General features: G+C 38.1%; 2 protein-coding genes across 2 annotated transcripts in view; one reads left to right on the forward strand and one right to left on the reverse strand.

Moving 5' to 3' along the window:
- LOC135092393 (H/ACA ribonucleoprotein complex subunit 1-like) overlaps positions 1 to 8,076 on the forward strand; it is a 22,855-nt gene extending 14,779 nt beyond the window's left edge. Inside the window, exons 5-7 of the mRNA XM_063990870.1 lie at positions 937 to 1,038; positions 3,326 to 3,467; positions 7,263 to 8,076. Of these exons, the coding sequence (XP_063846940.1) occupies positions 937 to 1,038; positions 3,326 to 3,467; positions 7,263 to 7,450 (432 nt within the window). The 3' untranslated portion in view covers positions 7,451 to 8,076. The remainder of the gene's footprint in view (positions 1 to 936; positions 1,039 to 3,325; positions 3,468 to 7,262) is intronic.
- Positions 8,077 to 8,796: 720 nt separating this feature from the next.
- LOC135092392 (large ribosomal subunit protein uL15m-like) overlaps positions 8,797 to 15,454 on the reverse strand; it is a 29,940-nt gene continuing 23,282 nt past the window's right edge. The window contains exons 6-7 of the mRNA XM_063990869.1: positions 13,109 to 13,233; positions 8,797 to 9,231 (exon numbers count right to left, since the gene is read on the reverse strand). Coding sequence (XP_063846939.1) covers positions 9,055 to 9,231; positions 13,109 to 13,233 — 302 coding nt within the window. The 3' untranslated portion in view covers positions 8,797 to 9,054. The remainder of the gene's footprint in view (positions 9,232 to 13,108; positions 13,234 to 15,454) is intronic.

Here is a 15,454-nt window from a genome sequence, read left to right on the forward strand (position 1 = left end):
TGCATCATTTTAGTACATATTTCTTTTCATATTCATGTAGTTTTTTGTAAGGTGTGGACGAGGAAATTTATTCCATGCTCAGCTGCCAAATCTCAATATTTCCACACTAGCAGATGAAATTTAACTATATGACAATTGTGGTTCTTCAACAGGATTACATTTAACTTATCTCAAAGATTGGATCATTGTCTTACCCTGTGTGTCTCTCCTCCAAATACATAAAAACAAAGGAAATGTTTATAGAAACTAAAATTAGTAATAAATGGCAGATTTTGCTACATCTTGTAGTATTTGGAATCAAGTAATTTTGTTAAAAAACCAAATTACAGTATAGCAGCTGAAGCAGTAATGAGTTAAAAATTTTTTTTTAAAAACCAAGTTGTTTTGGAAAGGGAGACATTCAGTAACAGAGGTTCCACTGTACATATAAAGTATCAGAATTCTCTTTGTCTGCTTGTTTGTCTGTTTCTGTTCCTCCAGCTTTCTGTCTTTTGGTCTGTCTGTTATCTTTGTATCTGTTTTTCTGTTTGTCAGTCCCACTGTCCGTCCCTCAGTTTCAGTCCCCCTGCCTTTCCTTGTTGTCCCTCTCTGTCTCAGTCTGTCTATCCCTCTCTGTCTCAGTCTGTCTATCTCTCTCTCTCTCTCTCTCTCTCTCTCTCTCTCTCTCTCTCTCTCTCTCTCTCTCTCTCTCTCTCTCTCTCTCTCTCTCTCTCTCTCTCTCTCTCTCTCTCTCTCTCTCTCTCTCTCTCTCTCTCTCTCTCTCTCTCTCTCTCTCTCTCTCTCTCTCTCTCTCTCTCTCTCTCTCTCTCTCTCTCTCTCTCTCTCTCTCTCTCTCTCTCTCTCTCTCTCTCTCTCTCTCTCTCTCTCTCTCTCTCTCTCTCTCTCTCTCTCTCTCTCTCTCTCTCTCTCATTTATCAAATGTGGTTCTGTCGACAGATTGGCAAAGTGGATGAGATCTTTGGCACAGTGATGGAGAAGTTTGTGTCGGTGAAGCTTGAGGAACATATCAAGGCTGCTTCCTTCAGCCCTGATTCTATGGTGTGTATTTTGCTTCTTGTGTTTGCCTGTGGCCCATATGTTTTCTGAAATACTTCAGGGCCACAACTCCACTATTTCCAAAGGATCTAGTGGGACTTGCATGAGTTTTTAAGGCTGTTTTTATGGTTCTAGTGACAGATTAACAAGATTTCTATTTTATTAACTGGAGAAACACTCTTGAGAACCCAGCTAATCATCTGGAAAGTAGTTGTGGTGAGAGAACAAAGCATTTCAGAATATGGGTCTTTACTGTGCTAATCAACTGTGTCTTCTTTCACTGATTCCCTCGAGTCATAGGTTGGTGACTTGTACGAGTCTCCTTGAGTTGTTTCTGCCCCTTGCATCTTCTGCGACTCCCATCCTGTCATGGTAATTAAATAAATAGAGAACACGATGGGAGATATTTGAATGTGGAATAGAGTAAAAGACGTGATAAATTATTTATCTTGAGGAGACTAAAAAATGAGGTGATAAAGATAAGTGTGCATCAGCTATGGAAAATTGGGAGATATTTGAATGATATACCTTGAATAGACTTAAAGAAGAGGTGGTAAAGTCAGGAATTGCACATTGACTAAGGAAAATTGGAAGATATTTGAATGATATTCTTGGAATAGACTAGAAGAGCTTATTAAGACAAGAATTATTAAAATGTTATTAAAAAAATAATGTAATGCACATAAAATAATTAGCATACCTACATAGTAATTAGAAACCGTCTTATCTGCAAAAGCCTGTGAAGTTCAGTGTATTTAGAGCAGTCTGCCTCAGCCTATGGCCCCTTCAGATTACTGCTCCACCCTGAGCTTGAGAACCACTGTGACAAAGGCAGTAAGTGCACCACCACTCAGGAAAAGGCTGCACAAATGTCCTGTGTACTACAACAAAGTAAATACAAGTTTGTTGTCAAGTCTGCCACAGCAATTTCACCACCTGAGGACATGGAAGGATGTAAATGGTACCACAGACTGATGCTTTCTCTTGCTCATTGGTTCACACATTCCTGCTCAATTTTAAAATGAGCAGCAGATTTACTTCATTCCTGCCAAAACCATAATTTAATTGTAAGATACCACACTATTTTATTTGGATGATCCTGTATCCTATAATTGAAGGTTTTAGCAGAAACACATCAGTTTGTCACACTTCTCAAAACAAGATTGGATTATGTAGATCAAGCAGCAAGTGAGAGCATGTCAGTGGCAGTATTATCTTGTGTTTGCCTCCTCAGCTGCCAAAATTACTGATGCACTTGGCAACACACAGCATAGTTAGCTGCCAAAACTGCCATGATATACTTGGTGACACACAGTATATTTAGGACCAGAAAAATTGTTGCTGTTTAAAATTCACTTCTATCCGCACAGTATGTATTTATCTATCTTTCTAGATACCGTGCTGGGAATTCCATGCAGGGTAGCCCAGCCAAAGCACCACACACATTCACACACACATACACACATCACATTCCTTTATTAGACCTATCATTTCCCAATGGAAAGCATAGTAAGAACAAGTAAATTTATTGCTGCTTGAAATTCACTTGTATCCTTTTATATTTGGACCAAAAACTCTGTTGCTTATTGAAAGTCACTTGTATTCATGTGTATTATCTTATACTTTCCCTCTCTATAACCCATACAAAAATCACTAGAACCATAAAAACATCCTTAAAAACTACCAATAATTTGCACCATAATCATGAAAACACATGAATAACCCCCACAATAACTTCCACAAGAACCTGTTAAACTGAAAATGTAACCATGAAAATACCCTTGAAAAAACCCTGTAACTTCCACCAGAGCTTGTGTAAAGCAGCCAAGGTAAGATATCAAAACATATAAGAGCACAGTCAACTACCTTCCTCCTTCCTTTCTTCACAGCCACTAGAACCTATTAAACTATCCCTAGAACTATGAGAACATCCTTGAAAAGCCGCAGATGATTTCCACCAGAGCCTGCGTAAAACAGCCAAGACAAGGCATCAGAACTACAGAAGCACAGTCCATTACCTCCGTCATTTCACAGCCACTAAAGCCTGTCAAACAATCCCTAGAACCATGCAAACATCTCTGAAAACCCAGCAACTTAGAGAGCCTGTATAGAGCAATTGAGATCAGACATTACTACAAGAGCACATTTCTTCATAGCCACTAGAACCTATCAGCCTATCAGTAGAATCATGAAAACACCCCTGAAAACCTGTGTAAAGCAACCAAGGTAAGACACCAAAACACACAAAAGCACAGTCCAGTACCTTGCTTTCTCTCTCTCTCCCTCACAGATCTACATCAACCCAGCCAAGCTGCTCCCACTGGACATGTTCCTGCCGGGTAAGCAGAGGGGCCGTGGCCGGGGCCGTGGCGGTGGTGGTCGTGGTGGTGGCAGCCGGGGTGGCAGGGGTGGTGGAGGCCGAGGAGGGAGAGGTGAGTGTGATGGTGGTAGTGAATTATTTTTATTGTTTTTTGTACAGTCATCCCTCGTTGTCCATCGTTGTCCATAGTTTCAGTATATGCAGTTTCAGTTTTACATGATTGCCACCAGTCACAAGTTCAAATAACAGAGGAGGTGATGAGAGGGTGGCTGCTATTTATTTATTTTTTTTTTTTTAAGTTAATTGATAAATAAAATGTTTGTAACCATGTACCTTATTTTGTGGCATATAATGGGCACCTTTTTCACTCGAAAAATGCCAAAAAGTTCCCCCTGCTTGGTATACACCAAAGGTACAAATTTTTATTTATTTACTATTTATTCTATTTATTTACAGTTGGGTACACATCAGTGAACATGATTAATTCCAGTATAGTGTTTGTTACAGCAAATGTGCGTTGTGGCGACTGAAGAAGCTATGGGAAAAAATTAATTGGTTCCAGGGGACCAGAAAATAATATAAAAAATTCCACTGTTTTTTGAAAAAAATACATGAAAATTAGCACATATCCACTACTGCATTTGAGATAACACAACAAATATATATATAGTACCCTCCTGAGTTTCACGCCTAGTCCTAAATCTTGCCATCCTGAGCTTCATGCATTATCACCCTGATTTTTGTGCTGCGTTGACAAGTATTGGTCACATTTACCTACTGTCTGTGTCATGCATAGACAATAAATCCCCATAAGTCTCTCTCTCTCTCTCTCTCTCTCTCTCTCTCTCTCTCTCTCTCTCTCTCTCTCTCTCTCTCTCTCTCTCTCTCTCTCTCTCTCTCTCTCTCTCTCTCTCTCTCTCTCTCTCTCTCTCTCTCTCTTTTGGTTCATTATTCAGATTAAATATTTATTAAAATTTCAGTGCATTATTGCAGTTGTACATTATAGTGACCATGTGTTGTCGCATACCTATGTTTATTTGATTTAATTAATTAATTAATTAATTGATTATTTTTCTTTTCTTTCTTTTTCTTTTTCTTTCTTTATATATATATATATATATATATATATATATATATATATATATATATATATATATATATATATATATATATATATATATATATATATATATATATATATATATATATATATATATATATATATATATATATATATATATATATATATATATATATATATATATATATATATATATATATATATATATATATATATATATATATATTTTTTTTTTTTTTTTTTTCCAGTACTGACTGTAAATTTACCTTTATGATCTTTCAAAATCCATAGCTGTGCTTATAATATGTTGCCATTGAGTACAAAGTGAACAAATAACTAGCATAAAAAAATAGGAATTAACACAGTTGAGGATTGTCTATGTCAAGCTCTAGTAAAGAGTTTCTCTGCTGACCTGGTGTCATGTTTGTAGCTGTCCCCTTGTTCATAGCCGTCCACCCTTTGTTTATAGATGAAAGTCAGATTGCTGTAAACAATTTCTAGATTCTATATCATCCCTATATTTGGCTAATCTTCCAACCAAGTCTTCAGCCATGTTGTTGATGACAGCACCAGACAGATATGTTCATCAACATGCCTTTGTTTGTAAACCTTGGATTCTGAGCATACACAGTTTGTGGGCAGACAGTCATATATGAGATGACAGCTAAAGATTAGCCAAATATAGGGATGAAATAGACCCTATAAAGTGTTAAGAGCATTCAAGCTTTTGTTTGTAAAGAAAGAGTGGACAGCTACAAACACAACATTGGCCTAGTGTTGTGTGCTTTGTTTTGTATGATGCAGGTACACTGTTGCCAATTCAAGCAGTACAAGCTACACCAAAAATAAAATACAAATTGGGAAAAATAAGATGATCATCATCAGTCAGTCTTGCTTAATTAAGGGCCAGTTCATCCTCTCTCTCTCTCTCTCTCTCTCTCTCTCTCTCTCTCTCTCTCTCTCTCTCTCTCTCTCTCTCTCTCTCTCTCTCTCTCTCTCTCTCTCTCTCTCTCTCTCTCTCTCTCTCTCTCTCTCTCTCTCGCTCTCTCTCTCTCTCTCTCTCTCTCCCTCCCTCCCTCCCTAAAATTGTCTTCTGGCTTAGGGTTTGTGTTTATATGCAAGAGCGGGTTATACACCACAAAATACGTACTACATGCAGCATTTTTTTATTTTATTTATTTATTTTAGTTTTTTTTTTTACTTGGATAAGATTTTTTGGGGCTCAAGGGTATTCTTAAGGGAGAGCCACTAATTGTACACAGATTTTTGTTATCCATGGATGTATGTTACTGGACCCCTGTGGATAACGAGGAATGACTGTATTGTGGTAGTAATTTAGTTTTCATAGTTTCTGTACTTTTTAGTTTTTCTGTTATCATTGTGGTTTCTTTCTTTCTTTCTTTTTTTTTACTGTATGAATTTTTAGCTATTTCAGAGATAATGTTATTTTTCATGACATTTGGTATTTCTAGATAAGTTGTACGAAGAAGTGAGTGATGATTTTAATTTCTAATATACATACTTTTCTTACTTTCTTATATGCTTCTGAGTTATTGATATTTTTGTATCCTTTCACCTATTGTATACTGTAATAAAGGCATCACATCTCTTCCTTCTTTGAGTATTGATATTTTAAATTCTTTCTGTCATACTTCACATGTTACATTTTCTATCTCAGGCATTCATTAACTATAAATATTAATTATTGTGATCATGTGGTTGCTGTCTTCCAGAAGTGAAGGTTGGTGTCCTTTATTACACAGATATGCTGGATAAAAGATAAAGCCATTCTAAGTTACACCGTGGTTTAGAAGCTACAGGACAGTTAGATATGAATGTGCATCAGTAACAAGTGGCTACACAGTCCCTCAACATCCAGCTGATTGCTGTTGCCATAGGGAGTCTTATGTTTTAGCTGTTATTTGCTACAATGTTATAATGCATTCTTGTATTCTTGTATCTATACTTACAAAAATTAAGTAACACCCTCAAGATGGCAACATCCACCATTGCTGTTCTTCCTCCTACCCTCCCCCCTTACTGACTCTTAGTGCATTCATATTTGAATATCCTGTAACTTCTATATTATAGCATTAAAATAATTGTACCATAGAATATTTCTGACTTAGAATGACTTGATCTTTTACTTCTGTATGTGCCTTTCCTCATGCAACACCCTGTATGTTTTATTTTACATATTCAACACAATGGTAGTTTTCAGCCTTGTCCATATTTTCTTTTCTCCAAGTGGTGATGGGAATTCAGAGATACAGCATTAATTTGCTCCCAAGGTGTGTGGATGAGTGATGGCACCAAGCTCAGCTCACCTGTTGATAAATCTGGTTGTGGGCAACACTCAAGGTAGTCTTGTCTGGAGCTCTGAGAGTTGTGGATGTCCCCACAGTTCCCACTTAAATTCCTAGGTTGTCTGGGCACAGCTGAGGATGTGTGATGGAGAAATCCATAGCACCCTATGTATGGCAAGCCTGGAGGTGGGTAGCCATGGTGTGTTTTGGGAGTAGATTACTGGTTTTATCTGTGGGTCATTCAGGTGTCCATATCCCAACTAGACATTGAGCACCACTTGATAATAAGACCATAGCACAAATCCCTACTGTTTGGGCTTTCTGTGTTCACAATGCTCTGGTACCAAAATCTAACAGCTGTCCTTTAGTGAGAAAGTTGATGGTAGATTTCTAAGATCTTACCATAGCCAGCCCCTTTGGACCAGGTATTAGATATAGGTAAGATTATGAGTACATGTTCCTCTCTTTTTCCCTGTGTAATGCTTCTGCTGTTTCTAAGACTTACCTTTTCTCTCCACAGGTGGAGGATTTGGCAGAGGAGGAGGAGGAGGAGGAGGAGGAGGAGGAGGAGGAGGATTTGGAAGAGGTGGTGGTGGTGGTTTTGGTAGGGGTAGAGGAGGTGGTGGTGGTTTTGGTCGAGGTGGTGGTGGTGGTTTTGGTTTTGGGAGGGGAGGTAGAGGAGGTGGTGGCATTTCGAAGAGGTACTGAGTGTGAGTGGATTTACCTAATTGTAATTTTTACACAGTTGAGTCAAGCTTATGACATTACATCTTTTGATAACAAAATGTTTTTCATTCACACACTGCTTTCACTTTTCATTTTCCTCTTCTCTTGTTAAGTTTATTAGTATGTCCTCTTTTTTGTTGGGTGTATTTGTGTGTGTATTGGCATGTGTGTGGGGATGGAATTATTTCAGAATGTGTCTTTATCAATTCCAAACAGAATCCTTTCATGGTATTGTCATCATATCTTGTTTTTAATCTTAAGTTTTCCCATATAATGTGATGAGCAATATTTTAAGAGAAAGCTTGTCCACAGTGCCCTATTTAATTATTATGGTGCTTCCACATAATCTTTGTTGTGGTGGTAGCATCGTAACTATACATTTACAATACCGATTATGACGAAGACAAAATGTTGCTTGTTTCATTCAGATCTCCTTTGTCAGTGAGCTTCACAAGCAGAGTTAAATGTTTTCCTGTAACCTTTAGTTCTTAGATCTGCTGATTGGCTCAGGGCAAAATGTGACAGTTAGTAGGTTCTCAGCAGATTGAAGGACTTCTGATTACCAGAAAATAATAAAACAGTACAGGTCAAAGCCACATGTTACTCTACTGTTGCCATTTTTTTTCCTCTCCCTCTCCACAAGAGGCAGATCAAGGGCATAAAGAATTAAAAAAATAAATAGATAAAAGTAAATAAATAAATAAAAGGTCCAGTAATTGTCCCTAAAAAAAAAAAAAAAAAAAAAAAAAAAAAAAAAAAAACACTTCAGTAATGGAAGTGCCTTGAAATTCCTGATGAGAGGACTTCATTTGCAGAGGCCTTACATTGCTAGATCATTTTTTTCTGTGATCATTTAATAACTTTTTAGATATTTACTTTTGTAAATAGATTACCTAGAAAAGACAAAATTAATTTTTTTTTTTTTTGTCCATATAAATAGTTTTCCCCATAATCACCTACAATCTTGTATGCACTCATTTTTTGCACTACACCTAAATATAGTACTTCTGTGGCATTAATGCCTCTGTGGTGCAGTGGCCAGCATGCCTGGCTATGAATCCACAGGCCCCAGTTTAAATCTGAGCTGAGGCAGTAAGTGTACAGCTCTCCTTGCTATTCATCCTTCCTTCAGGCTGGCAGATAAATGGATACCTGGAAAACCTTGGGAAAGTAAACTGTGGAAACCCAGACATTACAGTGACCTAGTGTTCCTGGTTAAGGGGTGTCATCCACCATGAGCTCTGAGGATGAGGCCACGCAGCTGTAGCATACGGCCCCAACTTAAACTTTAAGTACCAAAGCCAAAGCTTCATAATCACACAAGTATAAATAGATCAGTTCATATTTTATTTCTTACAAACTGACTGTAGGCTAAGAGATTACTTCACACAAGATGAAACAACAGCTCTCCCTTCTGTGTGATTCCTATTCACTACTGCCTCTCTGTTCTTATGTATCAGCATTACATGGTCTCTGTTGCCTGGTATTACTTTACTTCCACACATCTTACTTTTACAATTCTATAAACATATATATATACACATAGAAACTAAAAACATTTGAAAAATTCATAACAGTGTGTACAGTTAAGATGCATAATGTTCTAGTAGCTCAGGGTCAGTGGGCTTGAGAATCACCTTATCTTCCAAATTCACCACCCATCCTGGCTGCAGGCCATAGAATATCTGCCGGGGATCCTTGCGCTCTAACAACATCTCCTGGTTTGGTGAGCTTCTGATGTCTGGTAACTCGTATCCGTATTTCTGTAAGGCAAAAAGCACTGTATAACTTGTAGAGAAATGAAGTGGAATTATGTGTGAAAGTGGCATTCAGGAATGATGGATTTGAGTGTGGAAAGGGGAAGACAAGGTGGGATGAAGAAGAACAAGAAAAGCTGTATGAGAGAGAGAGAGAGAGAGAGAGAGAGAGAGAGAGAGAGAGAGAGAGAGAGAGAGAGAGAGAGAGAGAGAGAGAGAGAGAGAGAGACCATGGAGAGCAGACATCCACACACAGTGCTTGGTTCTGAATTTCTTTGTGGAAACTTCACAACAGCCTGGTTTGTTATGAACAGGGATGGAAGAGAAAAGAAAAACAGTGCTGTCCTGATGTGAAAAAAAGGTGTCTGGTAAAAGATTGAGTGAGAAATAATTGAACCATGGCCAAACAGTCTTGTGCAAGATATCAGACCACCCTGAAAGTAAACAAAGATGGAATACTTGCTAATGCATTCTCTGGATTCAAAAAGGTTAACAAAGTTTTGTCTGGGAGAATGGTGTACAGTGGAACCTTGGTTCTCAAACTTAATTTGTTTCTGAATGCTGTTCGAAATCAGAAATGTTTGAAAACCAAAACTATTTTCCCCATAGGAATCAATGTAAAATTAATTAACCCATTTCCAGACACCAGTCTACCCTGCCTTAGTGGCTCATGACAGATGCAACCACAGCCAAGATGGCCATTCCACAACATCTCCAGCTCACAAATTATTTATCCAGAAGGGATGTATTAAATGAACTTAGTGATACAGAAGTCATCAAAAGGTATTGTTTAGACCATGCAGGTATTCTGTGAGGGAATCCTTACAGAGTGACAAAGAAAGGAGCAACCCACTTACCACCAAAATGAAGGTGCTCATAACACTTAGACATCTTGCTGCTGGAAAAAGCAACCCGAAAAATGCAATTGTGCAGTAGTGATGTGGGTCATCAAGAGAGCCACAGATGGCTCGGGATTACTCCTGAGTGCTGAAAACTGTTTGTTTACATCGAGCTTTTCAACAAGATCACATTCACCTTATTTCAAAGATTGAATTACTGTCTTACACTGTGTCTCTCCTCCAAATATATAAAAACAAAATAAAAATCTATAGAAACTATAAATTAGTAATAAATGACAGCTTTTGCTATGTCTTTTAATATTTGAAATAAAGTAACTTTGTTCTAGAACTGAATTATGGTACCGCAAACTGAAGCAATAACGAGTTCAAAATTTTATTTGAAAACCGATTTGTTCAAAAAGAGAAGTGTTCGATAACTGAGGTTCCACTGTATTTGGATAACATGGTCCTAGAGTTACAAGAGAAACTAGAAATGCTCATGAATGAGAACAAGGTTATGAAAAATAGATTCTGAGTTTAAATTTGTTCAGCTGGGGGCCAAGAATACCCTCCTGAGAGAGAAATGTGAATACCAGGAAAAATACTTGACTAAGGGGATTGAGGAAAAGGTTGAAAACAATCCGAAAGACCTGTGGATGAAAGCAAGCTAAAATGATCTGAGAGATGCCTGGAAGAAGGAAAACATGGATGAAAAGGTGAGTTTCATAAAAACAGTTCAGAATCAAACAGACACAGGACAAAGGACACAGTAATCAAAGTAATTCAGGAGAAAGAAGCTATGGTAAGGGACACAGTGGAAAAGAAGAATGTGTTATTATGTTTGGCCTTGAAGAGAAAAAGAATCCAGCAACACATGCGAGGAAGAGAAAGAGCTGGCAAAATAAATCCCATTCTCTAACTTTATCTCTAGTTTCCTTTCTGACTGTTCTTCTCCAAAGTCTATTAACAACGGTGTTCCTCAGGGTTCTGTCCTGTCACCCACTCTCTTTTTATTATTCATCAATGATCTAAACCAAACTTCTTGTCCTATCCACTCCTATGCTGATGATACCACCCTGCACTCTATGTCTTTTTGTAAACATCCAACCCTTCAGGAAGTAAATGGCTCATACAGGAAAGCCACAGAACACATGACTTCTGATCTTTCTAAAATTTCTGATTGGGGCAGAACAAACTTAGTGTTGTGCCTCAAAAATTCAATTCTTCCATCTATCAACATAACCTTATTCAATGACACTCAACTCTCTCCCCTTCTACACTGAACATCCTCAATCTGTCCTTTATTTATAATATGAATTGGAAACATTACTTCTCATCTCTAGCTAAAACAATTTTAATAAAGTCTGGTGTTTTGAGTTGTCATCTGCCTTTTTTTTTTTTTTCTAAGGAGGAACACCAGCCAAGGGTAAAAAAAAAAAAAAAAAAAAAAAGCTGAGATGCTGGTCCCAAATAGGGTCCAAAGCATTAGTCAAAAATTGAAGGATAAGTGTCTTGAAACCTCCCTCTTGAAGGAGTTCAAGTCATACAGAAGGAAGCAGGGAGTTCCAGAGTTAACCAGAGAAGGGGATGAATGATTGAGAATACTGGTTAACTCTTGCATAAGAGAGGTGGAGAGAATAGGTGTAAGAGAAAGAAGAAAGTCTTGTGCAGTGAGGCCATGGGAGGAGGGAAGACATACAGTTAGCAAGATCAGAAGAGCAGTTAGCATGAAAATAGCACTAGAAGATAGCAAGAGATACAACATTGCAGCGATAAGAAAGAGGCTGAAGACAATCAGTTAGAGGAGAGGAGTTGATGAGATGAAAAGCTTTCGATTTCACCTTGTCTAGAAGAGTGGTACGAGTGGAACTGCCCCCCCTCCTCCCCAACATATGAAGCATACTCCATATATGGACTAATAAGGCCCCTGTACAGAGTTAGCAGCTGGAAGGGTGAGGAAAATTGGTGGAGACGTCTCAGAACACCTAACTTCACAGAAGCTGTTTTAGCTTCTGAAGATGAGATGTGAAGTTTCCAGTTTAGATTATATAAGTAAAGGACAGACCAAGGATGTTCATTATAGAAGAGGAAGATAGTTGAGTATCATTGAAAAGGGGACAAATGTCTGGAAAGTTGTGTTGAGTTGATAGATGGAGGAACTGAGTTTTTGAGGCATTGAACAATATAAGCTTGCTCTGCCCCAATTAGAAATTTTAGAGATTAGAAGTCAGGGATTCTGTGGCTTCCCTGCATGAACTGTTTACTTTCTAAAGTGTTTCTCATCCCCTAAGCTGCTAACTCTATAAAAGGGCCTGATTCATCCATGTGTGGTACACTTCAAATGTATGGGGATTTCCACTCATGCTGCTCTTTTGGACAGGGTGGGATTAAAAGCTCTTCATCTCATCAACTCCTCTCCTCTAACTGACTGTCTTCAGCCTCTTTCTCATCGCCACTATCTTTTATTGCTATTTTCATACTAACTGCTCTTCTGATCTTGCTAAGTGGCTGCCTTCTCTCCTCCTGTGGCCTCCCTGTGCAAGACTTTCTGTCAAACCTATTCTGTCCACCTCTCTAATGCAAGAGTTAACCAGTATTCTCAATCATTCATTGCTTTCTCTGGTAAACTCTGGAACTTCCTGCCTGCTTCTGTATTTCTACCTTCCTGTGACTTGAACTCTTTTAGTACACTTATCTTGTATTATCTAATCATTCTACTTGGCATTTTTCTTTGGGAGCTGGCTTTACTGGGCTTTACTTTTTATTCCAAATTTTTTTCCCTTGGCCAGTGGCCCTCTAACATAAAAGAACAGGATAGAGTTTTCCCAATAGTACATAAACTCTCTCTAATGAATGAACCCAGACTCTGCAACCCTTCCCATGCTGAGACAAGTCCTCTGCATCCATCAGCACACTATCACCATCCCATTATCACCATCACTATCACCACCACCCTACTGCCACCACCACTAACACCACTGCCTCCATCACCATCACCACACCTTAATGAAACTGGTGTTCCAGTACAACTAGCCAACACTCACCTGTGCCAGCACAAACCTCTCCCTGGCCACCTCTGTGGGGTCAGCCAGGTAGCCTCGGTTCTTTGGGTCGCTGTAATAGTCTATCAGGTTCTGTGGCGGCAACATCCGGCGGGGAATGGCCACACCTGCCGAAAGATATAAGGAGGAATGGATGGATAAATTTATTGACCACAACTCACAGTATAAAGCATTGATAACAAAGCAAATATTATATAAGAAAGCCACAGCAAAGACAAGGTATAGATATATATTTAGAATTTGGAAAAAACTCCCTGGTATAAGCCTGAGTGATGAAAATGCAAAACAGTGTGTGTGTGTGTGTGTGTGTGTGTGTGTGTGTGTGTGTTTCTTTTTTACCTGAGGATTAACATTAACACTTTTCTATGCTATCAATAATTCATTTTTTTTTCTTTTTTTTTATGCATTTCTTATACCAGATTAGATTTTTCCACAATAGTACATATAGGTATAGATATATAAACAAATAAGTCTATTGACTACAGCTTAAGAGGATGTTGTGGTGCATGTGTGTCAAGAGAGAGAGAGAGAGAGAGAGAGAGAGAGAGAGAGAGAGAGAGAGAGAGAGAGAGAGAGAGAGAGAGAGAGAGAGAGAGAGAGAGAGAGAGAGAGAGAGAGATTAGAAAACAATACTAATGTCTTAATATGTCACAGGAATAGAGAAAATTCATATCTGCACCAACAAAACAGCTATGAGTGGTGCAGCAAAACACTAGAGAGGTGTAAGTTACAAGGGATCTGATAGAGGTCTTGGAGTGGTATAGGGGATACAACAAGGGTGATGTAAGCAGAATTCTCAGGGTCAGTAATCAGGATAGGACAAAAAATAATGGTTTCAAGCATGAAAAAGTTAGATTTAAAAAGATAGGAAGGAATTGGTTATCAAATAAGGTTGTAGACAAAAAAGGAATGGACTCAGTAATCAGGTTGTTACTGCTGAGTCCTAAGGGAGCTTCAAACCAAGATTAAGCAAATTTATGGATGTGGATGATAAGTGGAAATAGGTTGGTGTGTCTCATACAGGGGCTGCCACACGTATGTCTAATAGCTTCTTGCAGCTTCCCTTATTTTGTTATATTCTTATAATTGTTAGATACGAGATAAAAGAGTTCTATCATATTTTCTACATGTATTAATATCTTCCATTCATGACATTTCTGTTCTTCTAAGTTTTAGCAAACTCTTACTAAAAGGAAAAATAATCACATTAAGCTTATCTTAAAAATTTAATGCATTTACAAAGTTTATTATACATAATCAGGACATTATGACTTTGCATGTTACTTCATCAGTAAAATTACATAATACATTGTAAACTTATGAACTTAAGGGAAAGTCCAAGAAGCCAGTAAGCCTACAACACTGAAGGCACTTCCTGTACAACACATCTTGTATCCACCAATCATCCCAATGCTTCTTTTAAAGTTTCCTGTTGACTCAACACTAACATCTAACAACTGTTAGTAAAAAAAGGGTAACCATTCTAATCCCTCAAACTACCGTCCTATTGCTTCAATTTCCTGCCTATCTAAACTTTTGAGTCTACCTCAACAGGAAGATTCTTAAACATCTATCACTTCATAACCTTCTATCTGATTGCCAGTATGGGTTCTATCAAGGGTGCCCTACTGGTGATCTGGCTTTCCTTACTGAGTCTTGGTCATCCTCTTTTAGAGATTTTGATGAAACTTTTGCTGTTGCCTTAGAAATATGAAAAGCTTTTTGATAGTCTGGCACAAAGCTTTGATTTCCAAACTACCCTTCTATGGCTTCTATCCTTCTCTCTGTAACTTTATCTCAAGTTTCCTTTCTGATCATTCTATTGCTGCTGTGGTAGATGGTCACTGTTCTCCTCCTAAATCTATTAACAGTGGTGTTCCTCAGAGTTCTGTCCTATCACCCACTCTCTTCCTATTATTCATTAATGATCTTCTACACCAAACTTCTTGTCCTATCCACTGCTATGCTGATGATACCACTCTGCACTTTTCCATGTCTTTTCATAGACATCCAACCCTTCAGGAAGTAAACAGTTCACACAGGAAAGCCACAGAATGTCTGATTTCTGGTCTCTCCAAAATTTCTGATTGGGGCAGGGCATCAAAAACTCACTTCCTATGACTGGAATTCCTTCAAGAGGGAGGTTTCAAGATACTTATCCTCAGTTTTTGACTACCGCTTCGGACTCTATTCATGGACCAGTATCTCAGTGGGCCTTTTTTTTTATTGGATTTTTTTTGGTGACCAAATCTAAGTTCCAGTCATGAAACTTCCTTCTACCTCTTTTTAAACCTGTTCAATATGAACCCATTACTTTAAAGGTGATTC

Source organism: Scylla paramamosain, chromosome 40 (assembly GCF_035594125.1).
Source record: "Scylla paramamosain isolate STU-SP2022 chromosome 40, ASM3559412v1, whole genome shotgun sequence".
Classification (NCBI taxonomy): domain Eukaryota; kingdom Metazoa; phylum Arthropoda; class Malacostraca; order Decapoda; family Portunidae; genus Scylla; species Scylla paramamosain.